Source organism: Macrotis lagotis, chromosome X (genome assembly GCF_037893015.1).
Source record: "Macrotis lagotis isolate mMagLag1 chromosome X, bilby.v1.9.chrom.fasta, whole genome shotgun sequence".
Lineage (NCBI taxonomy): Eukaryota > Metazoa > Chordata > Mammalia > Peramelemorphia > Peramelidae > Macrotis > Macrotis lagotis.
The window spans coordinates 292871598-292890684 of NC_133666.1; the positions used below are offsets into that span (position 1 = coordinate 292871598).

General features: G+C 35.8%; 1 protein-coding gene and 1 pseudogene across 8 annotated transcripts in view; both read left to right on the forward strand.

Annotated features, from left to right (window-relative positions):
- The window catches only part of PDZD2 (PDZ domain containing 2), a 511304-nt gene extending 503746 nt beyond the window's left edge, over positions 1-7558 (forward strand). For 6 of the 8 annotated variants that reach the window (XM_074207985.1, XM_074207983.1, XM_074207981.1 and 3 more), the window contains one exon: positions 1704-7556. In XM_074207985.1, the coding sequence (XP_074064086.1) occupies positions 1704-1870 (167 nt within the window). In that variant the 3' untranslated portion in view covers positions 1871-7556. Of the gene's footprint in view, positions 1-1703 lie in introns of all 8 variants that reach the window. The other 2 variants (XM_074207988.1, XM_074207989.1) reach the window with 2 other exon arrangements.
- An 8591-nt stretch (positions 7559-16149) lies between these two features.
- LOC141498034 (cAMP-dependent protein kinase type I-beta regulatory subunit pseudogene) lies at positions 16150-17721 on the forward strand (annotated as a pseudogene).
- Positions 17722-19087: the final 1366 nt, after the last annotated feature.

A 19087-nucleotide genomic window follows, 5' to 3' on the forward strand; every position in this document is an offset into this window, starting at 1 on the left:
CTGATCTTTTTCTTCTTTATTATTTTAGAAATTATTTGATAAAAGAGATAACTCTCTGGAAGTAGATAGGAGAAGAATAGGGGAAGAAAATTTAAAATATAAATAAAAGTTATCATTAACATTAATTTTAAATATAAAAATTATTTCAATAAATGATATTTATTTATGAAAATAAAAAATAGAATATAATAATTATATATAACTAATATATTATGTTCTATATAATATAAAATTTGTTCTAAAATTCAAATTTGTTAAAATTTGTTTTTAAAAATAAATAGGTGGCACAGTGGATAGAGCACCGGCCCTGGAGTTAGGAGTACCTGAATTCAAACCTGGCCTCAGACACTTAATTACCTAGCTGTGTGCTCTTGGGCAAGCCACTTAACCCCATTTGCCTTGCAAAAACCCTAAAAATAAACAAACAAACAAAACAAACAAATAAATAAATAAGATTTTAAAGATTTATTTTACTGATATAGTTTGCTTATATCAATTTTATTTCCAACTATACTCCTTCATTTCCCCTGCCTCAGTGAGTCAGCCCCTATAAGAATAATTACAAAGGAAAAGGAAAATAGTAATTCAGTAAAATTAAGCTAAGTATGATGGGATGTACAATATTACACACCCATAGTTCCCCATCTTTATAAACAGGGATGGAAGTAATCCAAAAGTTGTTTTTCCTTTGCCTCCTGAAAACTAGAGTAACTATGAATCACTAATACTAGTAGGCATTTATATAATTCTTTAAACATTATCTCATTTGATCCTTACAATAGCCTTGGGAGGTAGGTGCTATTATTGCCTCATTTTAAAATGAGGAACCTGAGGCAGGCAGAGGTTTAACAACTTTAAGTGTCTGGGGTTGGATTTGAACCTATTCGTTCCTAACTTCCAAGTCCAAAGCTCTACCCCCACCCCATGTCACTAGGCTGCCTATCTTTTAGCTCCAGGTAGTCTGGCTCAGGTCTTTGAACCTGTATTCCTTAGAAGAAAGCACTGGCACACAGGTTCCCTGCAAACCACTGGTCTACCTGATCACATCAAGTAGCCCCCTTAGATGTACTTTTACTGTTTGAGAAACCAGTTTGTGGCCTCAAGAATTAAATACTGCCCCTGACCAGTTAACAGAGTTAGAAGCCCTTTGGGTTTTCTAATAAAAAGTTCTACTTCTGTCACAGATAAAGATGTTTAATCTTAGAAGTTGACTTTGAATATATTTTCCCCTTCATATCAGTGTGTATATATATATATATATATATATATATATATATATATATATATATATATATATATATTTCTTATCATCTCAGCCAAATTTTTAGATGCTCAAATGTCAATTCTAATTCCAATTTGTGACCAAATTTCAGACATTTAATAATCAGTCCTTCAAATTGTCTTCTGTTGACCTGGGGAAAAACCTTTAGAAGTTTCCTAGATTTCCTACTCCTGATCCAACCTTATTTTCTATGAATAGGAACTTGTACATCCAGAATGTATTTCTTTGTGCTTTACAGAACAAACACTTATTCAGGTTTAAACTGAATTTTCATTTTCATTTTTATTGGTACCCAAGTTCATAAGTTTGCTAAGGAGTAAAGCAGAAATAGATTCTACAGTATCCGAAGACATTTAAGGATGCCTGCTTTTTAATTCTTCAGTCTCCTTACTCAGCACTCACTGTCTGATTCCATTCACAGGAGGTGCTGCAGAACAAGCCGGGACAATTGAAGCTGGAGATGAAATTCTTGCCATTAGTGGAAAGTCCCTGACAGGGCTCATGCACTATGATGCCTGGAACATTATTAAGTCTGTCCCAGAGGGACCTGTGCAGTTATTAATTAGGAAGCACAGAACAGCAGTATGAAACACATTGTGGCTTGTTACATTAGCCACAAAGGACTTTCTTTCTTTCTCCAGTTCCTCCATCTCCATCTCCTTCATTTTGTATCCAAGTGACTTGTGACCCAAGAGTGGAATCCTTAAGCAGCTAAGAGCCACACTGGTGTGGACCCATGAAGCTTGCTCAAGATGACTCATTAAGAAGAATCTTAGGACCTTGCTAAAATTTGAAAGGCTATAAAAACCCCAAATGATTTGGGATATCGAAAGGCAATGAAATTGAACTTTGGCACCCTATCACATGAAGCATTCTTGGCTGGTAAATCACTAGGTTGTATAATTGTTCTTGGCCTGGAAACAGAGTTTTCAAGTGAGGGACATCAAATCTTGGTTGTTGTCCTGACAAGATAAGATTTCAGATTGTGTCCATATCATTTGATCATTTTCTTTAACCATGAATATAAAACACTACTCTCCAATTCTGACAGAACACTTGAGGGATCTCAAACACACATCTTTTAGAATCAAAATGAAAAGGACTATGGTATTCTATCATTTTTGTGGATAAATTAACAGGATCCTTAGGGTACATAGAAAGCTGCCATATTTGTAAATATTACCTGAAGAAAATGATTAAAAATTGTGACCTAGCCATGTGAGCTCAGGAAGTGTCTAAAACTGAAAAAAATAAAAAGCAAAAATGAGGAAGTTGCTCAATAGGGCACTGTGAAGTTAGTAGATGAAGTTAGTAGTCCTCCCTGGAGGGCTGAGGGCAGTGAAAAAGTAGTTTTTCCCTGAAGAAATGCCATTGCCAGGCTAGCTTTTGAACAATCATAAACTTTGTAGAATGCACATTTTGTCCATTTCATCCTTCCATATAAATGTGAGCTCAGAAATCAGGACATGGATTGGGTTCTATTTTTACGAATTATTTGCTACTTCAAAGAACTAGTAGAAAAAAAGTCACTGTCACTAAGATTTAGGCCTTTGTTTCAATTAGATTTTAATTTTTAATCATGAAATGTCTTAGTGTTCACAGATTTATCCATATGTACTGTAATTGGAGCCCATCTGAACACTCTAAATTATTGTAAGTGATATAGGTTTTAGATGATAAAGTGTTTATTCTAAATATTTTAATGTGTTTTAAGAAATTAATATTTCAAAGTACTGGGTCTCTTCCCATGAGGTGGGTAATGATCTTATTGTCTTAGTATCACAATACTTTTTCAAATGTTTTATCATTCTTGCCAAAGGTATTATCCTGCTGAACACTATTGTGATCTTACTGGTGCTTTGAAGTTCCCTCCTTGTGGTCATCATCTTAAACATATGACTGTCTACAGGAGCTCCCTTGTCCCTTTTGTGTACCTATTTCTTCCATTAAAATTGGTGGGGGGAGGTACTTATTTATCTTCTTTGTACACAAACCCTCTCAATAATTTTGAAATCCTTATCTGTTTTCTTTATCTTTGAAATATTCATATGCTTCCAAATTCCAAAACTGAGACTTTGGGAGTCTCAGAAAAGATTTTGCCCCTATTCTATCATTCTCAGATGCTGTGGAAGCCCAAATCTCTTCATCCGTCATTAGATGGATGCTAGAAGGTAATGTTTTCATTTCAAAGATAATAAAAAATACAATGTCAATCATTCTTTTCAGATAAAGTAGTAACCACCATATGATTAAACTAGAAATGAGAATGGTGGATGCATATTTGCTGGAAGACTGATGTTCCTTGATAAAATAAGGTGGATTTTTTAATTTAATAAATCCTACTTGTCTTTTGACTCAAGTGAAAGCCTATGGACCAAAGAACCATTTTGAGTCTCTAGTCTACAAAGTTGATATGCTGATTTTCCAGGTATTCCAGACCCCAACTAGCATCTATGCTTATTAACCTTTCTCAAGTTGAAGAGAAATTTTGGTATCTTCCCAAGCTTTGACTTCTCTTCCAGGAAGAGAGGATGGTTGCCAGAGTGGTGTTGTGAGCAAATGTTCAATGGAATTAGGTGATTATTTCATCATCACATGGTGTGTAAAGAATCAGTGTGAGCTCAGAATAGAGCCTTTCCCCCACAGATTCATTAGGGTTCAATGGGTATCTATATCCCTTAAATGACCATTGAAACAGAGAAAACTCCTTTCCTCCTGTTTTGTTCATTGACTGAATGAGATGAAAGGGGGTTTGTGAACTGCTTCTCAAAAAAATTTTTTTGAGTGTGGTGGTGCTGATTTAGTTTTGCACAAAGAAGAGAGATGTGCTTACAGTACATGGAAATATTAGAATGAGCATGTGGTTCTATTCTTTTTTTTTTTTGCAAGGCAGTGGGGTTAAATGGCTTGCCCAAGGCCACACAGCTAGGTAATTATTAAGTGTCTGAGGCAGGATTTGAACTCAGGTACTCCTGATTCCAGGACCGGTGCTCTATCCACTGCGCCACCTAGCCCCACCCCCTTATGGTTCTATTCAGAGAATTCAACTTACACTTGAGAGCTAAAAGTTTTACTAAGTAGATTTCTGTCCTGTGAAAACTCAGGCATCAGCATTAGTGTATCACTGGGAAGACCTGGCTTAGTTCTCTCTTGGCCTCTGAGGGAGGGATGATACAAAAGATATGACTGTTTTGGACATGGAAATAGCAATCTATTTGTCTTATGTATTCAAAGGTTCTTGCATGATGTGTGTTTCAGATGAGCCCTTTTTAAAATGAACACTAATGATGTTGTTCCACTAAACTGTTGGTTTTTGTCTTTTTCCACAAGTTGGTCATTCACAAAGAGCCTAGAGTAGATAATGTGTATAAGGGCATGTAAAATGTAACCGTGAAAATATTTTGCAAAGAGTTTAAGTAGAAGTGGATGGGGAAGTGCAAATGGAACCCAGTCTATTTCAATGTTATATGTATTGCTAAATTTAAATTTATACCCCTGTTGTATGATGTTGTACATTTATTTATATAAAATAATATGCCTTGTATATTATTAAAATGTGAGTGCAATGATAGTAAATAGATTGTACATTTTAAAAAACTTGCATTTACTCTATGTTATGTAAATCTGCATCTCTGCAAACATGGCTTTTTTAAGTAATTTTAAAAAATAAACATTCTGTTTAGATTTGTTTAATCTAGTGTTTTCTGAGTCAAATAAGAGCAACCTCTTTCTAGACAAGTCAAGTATTGTTTAAGCACAAACACCTTGTGTAGGGTTTCAAAAATTATTAACTACCATAATTATATATAATAATTATAATTACTAGCATAAATCATGTATAATAAAAACTAATTGATCAACAATAAAGACAAACTAGAAACCAATTTTTCAACTAAAATCACAAGTATGAATATTTGAAATATCTTTATCTTAAGCTGATAGGGAGAATTTAAGAAAAAGGACACAATATTGACAAATATTAAAAATCATTTCCAATGTTAAGCACACAACTCTATGAGGAAGGAACATAAATACTGAGAATAGAGGTGTTTTGTCTAGGCTTACACAACGAAATAACATCTAACCAATTCAAAAGTAATTCATTTCCTAGGTCTCATTATAAATCCTTGTGAAACTCCATAACCTCAAAGAGTAGACAGAGTTGCCCATTTGATGTGTTAGGTGGCAGAGTAAACTCCCAAACAGCCTCCCCTATCCTTCACTTCTATGGTATTGCAGATTCCATGATTTTTCACATATTCTCTACTATCGTGAAGGTTTTAATAGTCCCTGATTGAGATACCCGAGATGTGATACCTTTTCTGATTATGTTTTGTCTTTTCTAGGATGACGTGAATGCTAACTGAGAACAAAGAATTAAACAGAAGATAGGGAAAAGAGGGAGCTGAATTTGGAAGCATGAAACCTTTCCAGGATTTTGCCACTTTCTATCACTGTCCCTCCATTCCTCAAAGCTCTTTTTTCCCCCAGGTCTATGCAATCCTCTCTATCCTTTTTTGGACTCTTACATGGTTGAAGTTCTTCTGTCAACATTATGTCCACATTATCATTATTGAGGACTTAAATATTTCTGTTGCTATTCCCTTCATAATTTTATCAAACAATTCTTTAACATCCTCAACTGTGGTAAATTTCTCTTCTACTCAGTCCGACCACACATTCAAGCTGCTGCATCCTAGACTTCCACAGCTCTCAGTCTTAATCTCAGTTATTTCTTAAAGTGCAACACTGTGAAATGTCACTCCTTCACCAGATTTTGCTGTTTGACATTCCCTCTTCTCTTTCACATCAAAACCACTCCTATTCTTCTAAATCCATTTCTCCATGGCTTCACCTGCTTCCATACCAAGGTCTTTTTTAATGTTTTGCCACTTTCTTGTTTTACTGTTCCCATAGTACCCCCCCCATGTCCTTTTGTCACCAACCAGTAAATTTTCTTCCCTGGGTGGCTTGCACTATCAGTTTTCTTTGCTTCCACTCTATAACTGCCTGGTAACACTGCAAAAAGTCATGAAAATCAAGGTAATTTCACGTAATACAAATTCATCTAACTCTAGTTGAACTGTTCAACCATCCCACATTACCTTTAACACCTTATCTACAGAATCACAGAAATCTGAGCATTGGAAAGAGACTTTATGGGCCTTCTAGTCCAACTCAGTAAGGGACAGGAATCCCACTATAGCACAGCCAGAAAATGGCCACCTGGTATTAGCTTGAAGACCTCTAGGGAGGGGGAACCACCACTACCTCCTCCAGCAGTTCCTTCTATCTTAGATGAGTCTTAGGAGGAATTGTTTTCTGCCCAAAAATCTTAACTGACTTTTTGTTTCTTCCCCCTGTTGCTCCTAGTTCTACTCTCTGGGGAGTCAAATCAAATTAAAGTCTGTTAAGCCAGATACTTGGCAGGGAAGGGAAATGGATGGAAATAAGCATGTGTATAAATTCCTACTAGGTCTAGGCACTCTTAATTACTTAAAAACAAAACAAAACAAAGATCTCATTTGGTCTTCACAACTCCAAATGGGAATGTTACTATTTCCCTCATTTTATAGTTGAGAAAACAGGCAAGCAAAGGTTAGGTTAAAATGTTAAGGTTAACAGGGTTCTCCAGGATCACCAGCTAAGTGTCTGAGATTGGATTGGAATCTAGGTTTTCCTGTCCCTAGGCCCAGTGCTCTGTTATCCCCAGCTGCCTCAGTGGAAGGCAGCTATCATGTCATTCCACTTCTCTCAGGTAATTATGACCCCTCTATCCAATCCATTCCCTTTCAAGTCCAACCTTTGAGAAAAACATGTTAAAAGTCTTGATGCTTCTACTTTGCTCCCTGTTCTCCCCTAATAATTCTGATTTGTGCTTCTACCAGTCTCCTGAAACCGCCTTTTCAAATGACTACTCAACAAATCCAATCTCCCAAATAAGACTTTTTCACAAGTTTTTGTCACCATTGACTATACTTTCCTCCATCCCTTTCTCCTCCCTATTTCTTAATCACCCCTTTGCTTCCACTACATGTAGCTTGCTCTGATCTTACACCTCTTATCTGGTGGCTATTTCCCAAGAGTCTAATATTGACTCTCCTCTCTATTCAACTCAATTAAAAAAAATATCTATTAACCACATGTGAATTTCTTTTATAGGTCCCAGAGATGCCATTAAAAAAATCCCTGCCCTCATCTCACAAATGCTACCACCTCTATGCAACTCCGTAATCTATGCCTACAGTTCTGAGCTTTGTTCTGAGCATCACTTAGATATTTTCACAAGGATACCCCACTAGCACCTGATACATCTAAATACATCCAAAATTAAACTTTCTATCTTTTTTCTTAAAATTTTCCTCCATGAATGTAGATTAGGGGAAGATTTATACAAACTAATGTGGAGTGTGGAGTAAGCAAAAGAAGGGAAACAACATTGATAGAGACTATAATATAAAGATAAAAACACAAAATTGAAATTGAATGATATATAAAGTTATGTCTAGAATAATGTGCTAATCATGCCAGCAGAGTATATTTACTTCCCTTAATTCTTTCCTATCCAACCTCCCCCCCCACTCCCATATTCCCCTTAGGGAAGTGAGTGGTACAGGAACACAACTTTCTAGGTATCTTCTAGGTCCCTATTCTGGTGTAACTATAATGACCAAACTTAGATTTAGAGAAGAATTGAGAAAATATATTCCCCTTCTTTCATTGCAGAGTTAGAGCATTATGGGTAAAAAAGAAAATGTTATATATCCTGTCATAGAGGTTGTTGGATTGATTGGTTTTGCTGAACCTTTTCCCCCCCTCTGATTTTCATTTTTTAAGAGGAATGACTTTCAGGAGAGGAGAAGGAAAGGGGCATATTGAAAAAGAATAATTAAAAACAAAAGGTTTCAATAAAAAATAATTTTTAAAAAAGACTTAAAATGTTCAATCTTCAGACTTCAGTACTGATGTCTGAAGCATCATGATTAATCCAGATTCTTATGATTATTATTATACTGAGGCTACCACCAAGTTCCCTCACTTTCATCCCTACATTGGATTAGTTATTTCATACTATTAATTCCAACCCTGCAATATTTCTAGTTTCTATCTCCTCTTCTCTATCTCAAAACCTAGTACAACACCCCCGCCATTGCTACCTTTCTGCACAACTACAATAGCCCCTGCTCTTGATCTTTCTGCTCTAAAATAGGTCTTTCATGAGAAAATCTTTTAAGTCAATCCTCAGAGACTCCCAGTTGTCTACTCCACTAGATGGCATTAAGGGATTTTCCAATCCGTCCTTCATTATGTACTTCCCACCACAAATTCTATTGTTCTATTCCGTGGTCCCAGGCATATCTTTTTTCTCCCACTCTTATTCCTGGGCTGTTCAAAGCCTGCATTCCATTCCTTCATTGTCTGCTGCCCTCTTACACGTTATTTAAAATCCAACTTAAATTCCTCCTGTTCTAAGGAAGCCTTCTCTCTGTTCTTTCTACTAGACCATATGACTAGCCTTCTAATACCATGCTGCCACCATTAGGCAAACTCTGAGATAGTCAATATGAGGAGACTTTTTTTTTTAGTTTTTGCTAATCAATGGGGTCAAGTGGCTTGCCCAAGGCCACATAGCTAGGTAATTATTAAGTGTCTGAGGCTGGATTTGAACTCAGGAACTCCTGACTCCAGGACCGGTGCTCTATCCACTGTGCCACCTAGCCACCCCCAAAGAGACTTCTTAATCATAAATATCTCAAACTTTTATGTGAACTGACAAAAAATGAGGCAAACAGAACCAGGAAAACAGTACATGTTGACTCTGAGTAACAATATAAATGGGAAGAACAGCAAAAATGAATTCAAAATGAAAACTACAATCAGAAAAACTTGTCTTCAAGAAAAAATGCCCCTCCTTCCTTTGCAGAGGTGGAAGACTATGGATGTGGAACCTTGGATTAGTTTTTCAGAACTGCTTATTTTTCCTCATTTTTTTTTATTCTTTGCTATAAAAGATGGCTCTGGGAACAGGACCTGTGTTGAGAACTGGATGAAAAAAAAAGACTTCAATAAAAATATGTAGAAAGAAAAAAAAAAGCTCTTTTGAGTTACTATGCCTCCCTTCTAAATAGTGCATAGGTGGGGAAATAGAAAGTAGCTATTAAATGTGGCATAGTGATTAGATGACTGAGCCAGGTGGAGTCAGGAAAACTCATCTTTCTGATATCAAATGTGACCAATGTCACTTACTAACTGTGTGACCTTGGTCAAAGGTCACTTTAATCCTGTTTCATCTCTGTAAATTAAGCTGGAGAAGGAAATGACAAAACCAATCATCTTTCCCAAACATATCTCAAATGGGATCAAAAAGAGTCAGACCAGAATGAACAAAAAACAACAAAGGGAAACTAGGACTGTGGAATTTTGTATAAACCTTCACATAAGATTTGTAAATTGATTAGTTTTGCTGAACTGCTTGTCAACACTTCCAGAAAGCCTTCAAAAAATTTGAGAGTTGTTTAAACAGCTACAGATTAAATAAACCTTCTTGAGAAGAATATATACAATGATTGAATTTCATAATAGAAAACAATTGTGAAAGACAAAAGAATTCTTTTGAGTATGACTGCACACTTGATAATGTGACATGCTTCCCAGCTCCTAAGAGAGATGAAAGATCAGAGATACAAAAGGAGGCCTACATTTTCAGTTAGGTCAATACTGGGTATTTGGAGGTATTTAATGAAGAAGAGATGAAGAGGGAGTACAGATAATAGTGATTGTGATGAAAAAGAAAAAGAAAAAGGATAAAAGCATCAATTAAACATTTGAAAAAATATACCAAGCAGAAGGAAGTTTAAAAGGGGGTATAGAAAATCATGGCAGTGTTGGAAATGATGATTTCAAAAGGAGATTCATAATTCCACAGTCCATTTTTCTGTTCTGTGCATAAGGAACTTATAAAGTTCATAAAAAAATGAAATTTTTAAAAAGTTGAACTCTGAGCAATGAAAAAACTAGGGAAGGTCTTGGGGAAAATGTAATAAATTTAAATAGTATGAAATGTTATACAAAATTTTTGTATTACATATTTTTATTTGTTTTTCTTTATTACAAAATAAAGATGGATTGGAAATGACTGTGATGTAAACACAGTAATATTTATTTCAAAAAGAAAAAAAGGAGTAGTTAGGTGGCCCAGTGGATAGAGCACCTGCCCTGAAGTCAGGAGGAACTGAGTTCAAATCTGGCTTCAAGCACTTAATAATTACATAGCTGTGTGACCTTAGGTATGTCACAACCCAAGGTTGTCTTACAAAAAAAGAAGAAGGAAGGAAGGAAAGAAGGAAGGAAGGAAGGAAGGAAGGAAGGAAGGAAGGAAGGAAGGAAGGAAAGAGTCAAACCCCAGATAACAGATATAACTAGGTATGGACTTATTGTCTACCCTAACCTATAAATTAATACTATTTCTCCTTAGAGTTAAAAAGGTCTTAGGGTAAAACAATCTTAGAGATTCAATTGCTTAATTATAATGACCAAATTATAAAGACCCCCTCTTCCCCCAAGAAGAGATAGAAGAGGGGACTTTCTTCTTCAGTCTCAATTTTCTAATCTGAAAAACACTTAGCACTTATCTCCCAGGCTTATTGGGATTAAAAAAAAAAAAGAAGAAGAAACTGGGAAGATTTTCTGGGCAAAGAAACTACCCCCAAAATTAGAATTGAACAAATAGAGACCAATGAATCTATAAGACTACAGAATTCCATCAAAGAAAGAAAAAGACTGAAAAAAAAACTGAAGAAAACTTAAACTACCTTTTTAGGAAAAACAAATGACCTGGAAAATAGATTTAGGAGAGAAAATTTAAGAATTATTGAACTGCTAGAAACCCTAGATCAAAAAAGGAACGTGGAAAACATCTTTCAGAAATTATCAGGGGAAAACTGATCATTTAGGGGAAACTGTCCAAATCTGCTAGAACAAGAAGACAAAATAGTCATTGACAATACATAGAACTCCTCCAGTAAGAGACCCCAGGGGGTGACTAGGTGGCACAGTGAATAGAGCACCAGCCCTGGAGTCAGGAGTACCTGAGTTCAAATCTGGCCTCAGACACTTAATATTATTACCTATCTGTGTGGCCTTGGGCAAGTCACTTAACCCCATTGCCTTGCAAAAAACCCCCTAAAAACAAACAAACAAACAGAAAGAGATCCCAGGATAAAAACTCAGAGGACTATCATAGTCAAATTCCAGAACCCTCAAGTAAAGGAGAAAATACTGCAAGAAGCAAAAAAGAAAAGGAAACACAGTTAGACAACCATGACTTATCAGCTTCAACAATGGAGGACCAGAGGACCTAGAGAACCATGTATTGGAGAGCAAAGGTCATTGGATTACAACCAAGAATTTACTACCTTGCAAAATTCAGCATATTCTGTCAGGGGAAAAGATGGATATTCAATGAAATAGAGGACATTAAAACATTTCCTGTCAAAAAGACCAGAACTGAACAGAGAATTCAATCTCCAAATACAAGACTCAATAGATAAATAAAAAGGTAAACAAAAAAGGGAAAAAACAAAACAAAACAAATGTTAGTCAAGAACATCAAATTGTATATAGCCCTATAAGGGAAGATATACAACTGGAGAATTGTATTTTTCTTAGGATGGTTAAAGGGTTGAATATAATTGAAGAGATTGGATTCAGAGGATATGGGTATAGTTGGTTCTTGTCTTTCCATTGAAGAGGACAAAGATGATATTCACTGTACTGGAGACAAAAAGCCCAGATGAAAAGCTGGGGTGTTTACTCTAAACTTATGTGTCTCACTTTTCTTTGATCTAATTTGATTCTGTCTTGTTCATAAAACTTAGCACTTTCTCTGATGAAGGTATCCTATGGTGGGTTGTCCCAGATCAATGTCTCCCATACCTTACAATCAATTGTTCTTAAGAGAGACCTTCAGAGTGTCCTAGTACTTGAGTACTTTGCGATTCTAGAGTAAATTAAATCAGAAGTGATTTTAGGGGCAGAAAACACCTAGAAGGGTTGGACTTAATCATACTTCAGGCAAAAAGGGTTTAAGTACCATGGTTGGGGAGTTAAAGGGAAGGATTGTGGGAGAGAGTATGCTTGGAGGAGATATAAATGGTTCATTAAATGATTTGACTTTGCAAGATGCTTTGGCTTATGAGGGCAGTGTGTCCTTGTAGGGTACTTGAAAAGAGGATATAATGAATATAATTTGATATGATTCATGATTTTTGAGAAGTATATCTCTAATGAGACAAAAGAGGGGAGGATACTTAGTGACTATGAGGCAATGCTGCTTATCAAACAAGCAATCAGTCAACCTGTGATTGTACTTTGAGTTTATAAAAAGCAATCAGTTAATCAACTTTTGATTGATGGTGTTTTGATTTATTGTACTTGATTGATAGTACTTCTATTTAGAAATAATCAGGTGAAGAGGCATAAGGATCTATTGTAGTAGAGGGAAAGAAGGGAGGGTGTAAACACTAAATAAATTCTATTTAATAGATTTGACCTGGAGAGGGAATAAGATACATTCCTACTTAGGTTTAAAAAAAATCTATCCTACTCTACAGGAAAGTGAGGGGCGGGGTGGAGATAAAGACAAGGGAAGAAGCTGATAAAAGAGAAGGCAAAGATATAAGTGAAAATAAAATGAAAGTTAAAATTTTAAAGAAAAGTCAAAGGGGAAAGAAGTAAAATTTTTCTGAGGAAAAACAAAAAGAAAAGAAAGAGAAAAATATAAATGAGGAAAGCTAGTGTGGAGGGAAATTCTGAATTAGTAATCTTAATTGTGAATGTGAATGGGATGAGCTATCCCATAAAAGAGAAGTAGATAGCAGAAAGGAGTAAAACCAAAATCCTATAATATGTTGTTCATAAGAAACACAATTGAAACAGAGAGATATACATACAGGGTAAAGCCAAAAGGCTGGAATAAAATATATTATACCTCAGCTGAAGAAAAAAAAATCAGGAGCAGCAATCCTGATCTTAGATAAAGGAAAAGCAAAAATTAATCCCATTAAAAGAATAATGAAGGAAAGTACATCTTCTTAAGAAACACCATAGGCAATGAAGCTATATCATTATTAAATATCCTAGCAGTTTAGCATCCAGATTCCTAGAGTGAATTACAAAACTGAGTGAATTACAAAGAGACAGACAGCAAAACTTTAATAATGGGGGATCTCAACCTCCCCTCCCCCAGAACAAGATAAATCTAAACACAAAATAAACAAGAAGGAAATTAAGAAAGTAAATAAAATCTTAGAAAACTTAGATATGATAGCGCTCTGGAGAAAACTTAATGGGGATAGAAATGAATATACCTTTTCCTCTGCAGTACATAGCACCTAAACTAAAATTAACTATATACTAGGGCTTAAAAGCTTCATAATCAAATGCAGAAAAACAGAACAAATAAATGCATACTTTTTAGACCATGATACAATAAAATTTATGTGTAATAAAGGGTCATGGAAAAATAAATCAAAAATTAATTGGAAACTAAATAACTTAATTTTAAAGAATGAGTGGATCAAACAACAAATCATAGAAATAATCAATAATTATATCCAAGAAAATGATAACAATGAGACATCATACCAAAATTTATGAGATGAAGCCAAGGTAGTTTTTAAGGGGAAATTTTATATCTCTAAATACTTACATGAATAAAATAGAAAAAGAGGGGAATCAATAGATTGCATATGCAATTAAAAAGCTAGAAAAAGACCAAAGATCCCTAATTAAATACCAAATTAGAAATTCTGAAAATCAAGGGGGAGAGATTAGTAAAATTGAAAGCAAGAAAGTCTGAATGACCTAATAAATAAAACTAAGTGTTGGTTTTATGAAAAAAATAAAATAAAATAGATAAACCTTAGGTTAATCTGATTTTTTTAAAAAAGAAGATAGCCAAATTACCAGTCTCAAAAATGAAAAGGGTGAATTAACCACCAATGAGCAGAAAATTAAAAAAGATAATTTGGTGCTATTTCGCCAAACTGTATGCCAATATAACTTGAGTGAAATAAATGAATACTTACAAAAATTCAAACTGCCCAGATTAATAGAAGAGGAAATAAAATACTTAAATAACCCCATTCCAGAAAAAGAAATTGAAAAAACTATCAGTAAACTCCCTAAGAAAACGTCCCCTGGTGAAGCACAGACACACACACACACACACACACACACACACACACACACAGACACACAGACACGTTAAAGCTAAAAGGTTGGAACATAATATATTATACTTCAGCTGAAGGAACAATTGTTCCTTAAATGAAAACAATTTATGTTCTATAATTCTGCCAAGTTCCTTATGACACCAGTATGGTGTTGATACTTAAACCAGGAAAAACCACAATAGGCAAAGAAAATTATAGAACAATCTTCTAATGAACAATGATGCAAAAATTATTAACAAAATTTTAGCAAATAGATTACAGCAAGTTATTGATAGGATAATACACCATGACACCATGACCAGATAGGATTTATACAGGTAGGCAGGAATGGTTCAAAATCAGGAAAACACTCAAAATAATTAAACATTAGCAATAAGAAAACCAACAGAAATCATATGATTATCTCAATAGATGCTGAAAAAGCCTTTGATAGAATACAACATCCATTCCTATTAAAACTATTAGAAAGTATAGGAATAAATGAAGTTTTCCTTAAAATTATAAGCAGTATCTATCTAAAACTATCAACAAATATTTTATGTAATGGTAGTAAATGAGGAGCATTTCCAATAAAATCAGGGATGAAATAAGAATGCCCATTATCACCATTATTATTCAATATAGTATTAGAAATGTTAGTTTTAGTAATGAGAAGAAAAAGAAATTGAAGGAATCAAAATTGACAGTGAAGAAGCAAAACACTCACTCTTTAAAGATGATATGATGGGGGCGGCTAGGTGGCGTAGTGGATAAAGCACCGGCCTTGGAGTCAGGAGTACCTGGGTTCAAATCTAGTCTCAGACATTTAATAATTACCTAGCTGTGTGGCCTTGGGCAAGCCACTTAACCCCATTTGCCTTGCAAAAACCTAAAAAAAAAAAAAAAAAGAAAATCATCTTAAAAACTCCTTGAAACAATTAACAAATTCAGCAAAGTAGCAGGATATAAAATAAGCCTACATTCATCAGCATTTCTATATATGAACAATAAAGTCCAAGAGCAAGAGATACAAGAAATTCCATATAAAGTAACAGCAGATAACATTAAATACTTGGGAATCTACTTCTCAAGACAAACCCAGAAACTGTATGAACAAAATTACAAAGCATTTCTCACACAAAGCCAGATCTAAACAATTGGGAAAATATCAATTACTCATGGTTAAGTCAAGTTAATATAATAAAAATGACAATTCTACCCAAATTAAATTATTCAGTGTTATAGCAATCAAACTACCAAGTAACTATTTTGCTGAGATAGAAAAAGTAGTAACAAACTTCATTTGGAGCAACAAAAGGTCAAGAAAATCAAGAGAACTGATGAAAAAAAGTAAAGGAAGGTGGCCTTGCTCTACCATATTTAAAGTATAGTATAGTATTACTATTCTAAGGCAGTTAGGTGGTGTAGTGGATAGAGCACTGGTCCTGGAGTCATGAAGACCTGAGTTCAAATTCAGCCACAGACATTTAATAATTGCCTAGCTGTGTGACCTTTGGCAAGTCACTTAATACCATTGCCTTAAATAAAATTTAAAAAAATATTAAAAAACTGTACTATAGGCAGTGCGGAGACCCGGAGCTCCGGAGCTGCCTTCGCTGCCGCCACCGCCGCCGCCGATCTCCCCGGCTCGCTGCATCGCATCCAGGTTTGAAGATGGCTTCTTCTTCCTCCTATAACCTAGAAGATGAGAGTCTGAAAGGATGTGAACCCTATGTCCAGAAGCATAACATTCAACAGCTTCTGAAAGAGTGCATTGTAAGCCTTTGCATCTCCAAACCTGACTGTCCCATGAAATTTCTTCGGGAGCATTTTGAAAAATTAGAAAAGGAGGAATGCAAGCAAATCTTGGCCCGTCAGAAGTTGAAATCCCAATCAGACTCCCATGACGATGAGATTTCTCCCCCCCTCCTCCAAATCCTGTTGTCAAGGCACGTTGCCGACGAGGTGGCGTGAGTGCTGAAGTGTACACCGAAGAACATGAGAAAGGTGATTCCGAAAGACTACAAAACAATGACTGCCTTGGCAAAGGTCATCTCTAATGTGCTCTTCGCTCACCTTGATGATAATGAGAGGAGTGACATTTTTGATGCCATGTTCCCTGTCACTCATATTGCTGGAGAAACAGTCATACTGCAAGGAGATGAAGGTGATAATTTCTATGTCATTGATCAAGGAGAAGTTGATGTATATGTGAATATGGAATGGGTGACCAACATTGGAGAAGGAGGCAGTTTTGGAGAACTTGCCCTGATCTACGGCACACCAAGGGCTGCCACTGTCAAAGCCAAGACTGACCTCAAACTTTGGGGCATTGATCGGGATAGCTACAGGCGCATTTTGGTGGGTAGCACTCTAAGAAAACGGAAGATGTATGAGGAATTCCTGAGCAAAGTCTCCATCTTGGAGTCACTGGATAAGTGGGAACGACTAACAGTGGCTGATGCATTGGAACCTGTCCAATTTGAAGATGGAGAAAAAACTGTGGTTCAGGGGCAGCCAGGGGATGACTTTTTCATCATTACTGAGGGCACAGCTTCTGTTCTTCAGCATAGGTCTGATAATGAGGAGTATGTGGAGGTTGAAAGACTTGGGCCATCAGACTACTTTGGAGAGATAGCACTGCTGCTCAATCGGCCTCGGGCAGCCACTGTTGTGGCCCGAGGACCTCTGAAGTGTGTGAAACTTGATCGCCCTCGTTTTGAGCGAGTGCTTGGTCCCTGCCCTGAAATCCTGAAGAGAAACATTCAGAGATACAACAGCTTCATCTCCCTTACCGTTTAAGGGAGTCCTTCCTACCCCCCCCTCCAATATCTGCCTGCCTTTAAATGTTAATCTTGTGATTCACAGATTTGATCTAGGCCATTTCATAGCTTTACCAGTTCATGTGGTTTTTGGTCATTCTTTATGTTTCTGTCTGATGCACTGGAGAGACTTCATCATGTTTTGTTTCAGGAAAGACATCAGATTTGGATGAGTTTCACTTTTTGACACCTTGAATGAATTCTAAGATTTGTGACTCACATATCTGGGAATAAAATACTCACCCTATATATTTTCTTTGTTTTAATATACCCTCCCCCCCAAAAGTTTATTCTTTTATGGATATACTTTATACCATTTAGTCTTTACAATAATCCTATGATGTAGAGAATTCATATATTATTATCCCATTTGTACAGGCAAAGAAACTAAGGATCAGTGAGAGTAAATGCCTCATCCAAGACAGCATACCTAGGAAATGGTAGTCTTTCACTGATAATCTATTGTTTTTCCCACTATACTGGATTGTCAAAGAAAGAACAGTCTTTTTTTTTTTAAGCTGAATTGATCAAGAACAGGTATTTCTCCAACCTGAAAATGAGAGAAGGTACTCTTGGGTTTTTCTCATGGGAGGCAATTGCATTCCAGAACATCCTATTTGTTATTTAAACCTGCAGTCTTACTCTGGTTTGCAAATGAGGTCTTCAAAGGATGGGTTTGTTCTTTTGTAGTCTGTATCTGGTAAACTGCAGTGTCTGAGTTGGGTGGGCCCCCTTAACATTAAAAAGGTTAAAAAAAAGTATTCTAATAATAATAATAGAGGCTTTAGTTTTTCTATTTTTAACATAACCTGGAGCCTACCACCTCAGTAGTAGATCCTTAAATGAGGTCATCATGCTATTCTTTGGATGGCCCTGTAATCTCTTAGAGGGAAGACTTTGTCCTGCTTTCTAGGAATTTACTATCTAGTTTGGACAAACCATTTCAAATTAAAGAAAAATACATGAGATTTCATTCTTGATTCTTCTGCCCATTTCTACTTAACTTAGGTCTCAAGAACTCAACTACTTAATAAAGGTCAAGGGATCATCTGGAAGTGACATGCTCAGTCATCTAGTTCCACACTCCATGAACTCAATTTATTTGAGAATGCAAAGAAAGACAAAAATTGAATCCTATCATCAAGGAACTCAGTCTAATGGAGGAGATTTAGATTTATTTTTAATGTCCAATTGAACTCATTTTGTTACCTTTTCATGGCATGGAGGTAACACCTAGGCTTGCAAAGCCCACATCAGCAGAGGTCAAAACTCTGCTAAGTCTTTCCAAGCTGGAAAGTATAGGTCCCAAAACAGACTATCTGTCATCTTAAAAGCCTGGTGCATAGAGCTTCATTTCCAGAGAGTGGGCAGCAAAGTGATGACTTTTTTTTTAAACTGTGGCCAAGGAACTATGTTGATTTAATGGAATATCCCTATCAGTGAAACTGTTTATTTTTTGATGTATTGCATAGTTATAGTAATGGAGAACATTGTAGAATAAATAAATGTTTAAATGGTTGACGTGAGAAGAGGAGCAAGAAATGGAAATGGTGAGGTTTTCATGACACTATGCATGTAGACTAGAGCCAACAAATTGGCCCAGGTATTGCTCAGCCCAGAAGTGATGGAAATTAGAGATAAACAGCTAAAACTACAGAAATCTGTTTTCTTTCTTTTATGTAACCTTCCTGTCCACCTTTCATAGGTGACAATACACTTTTAGAACACTTAACTGCTCTAAATGAAATGTTCAAATATTTCATGAACTA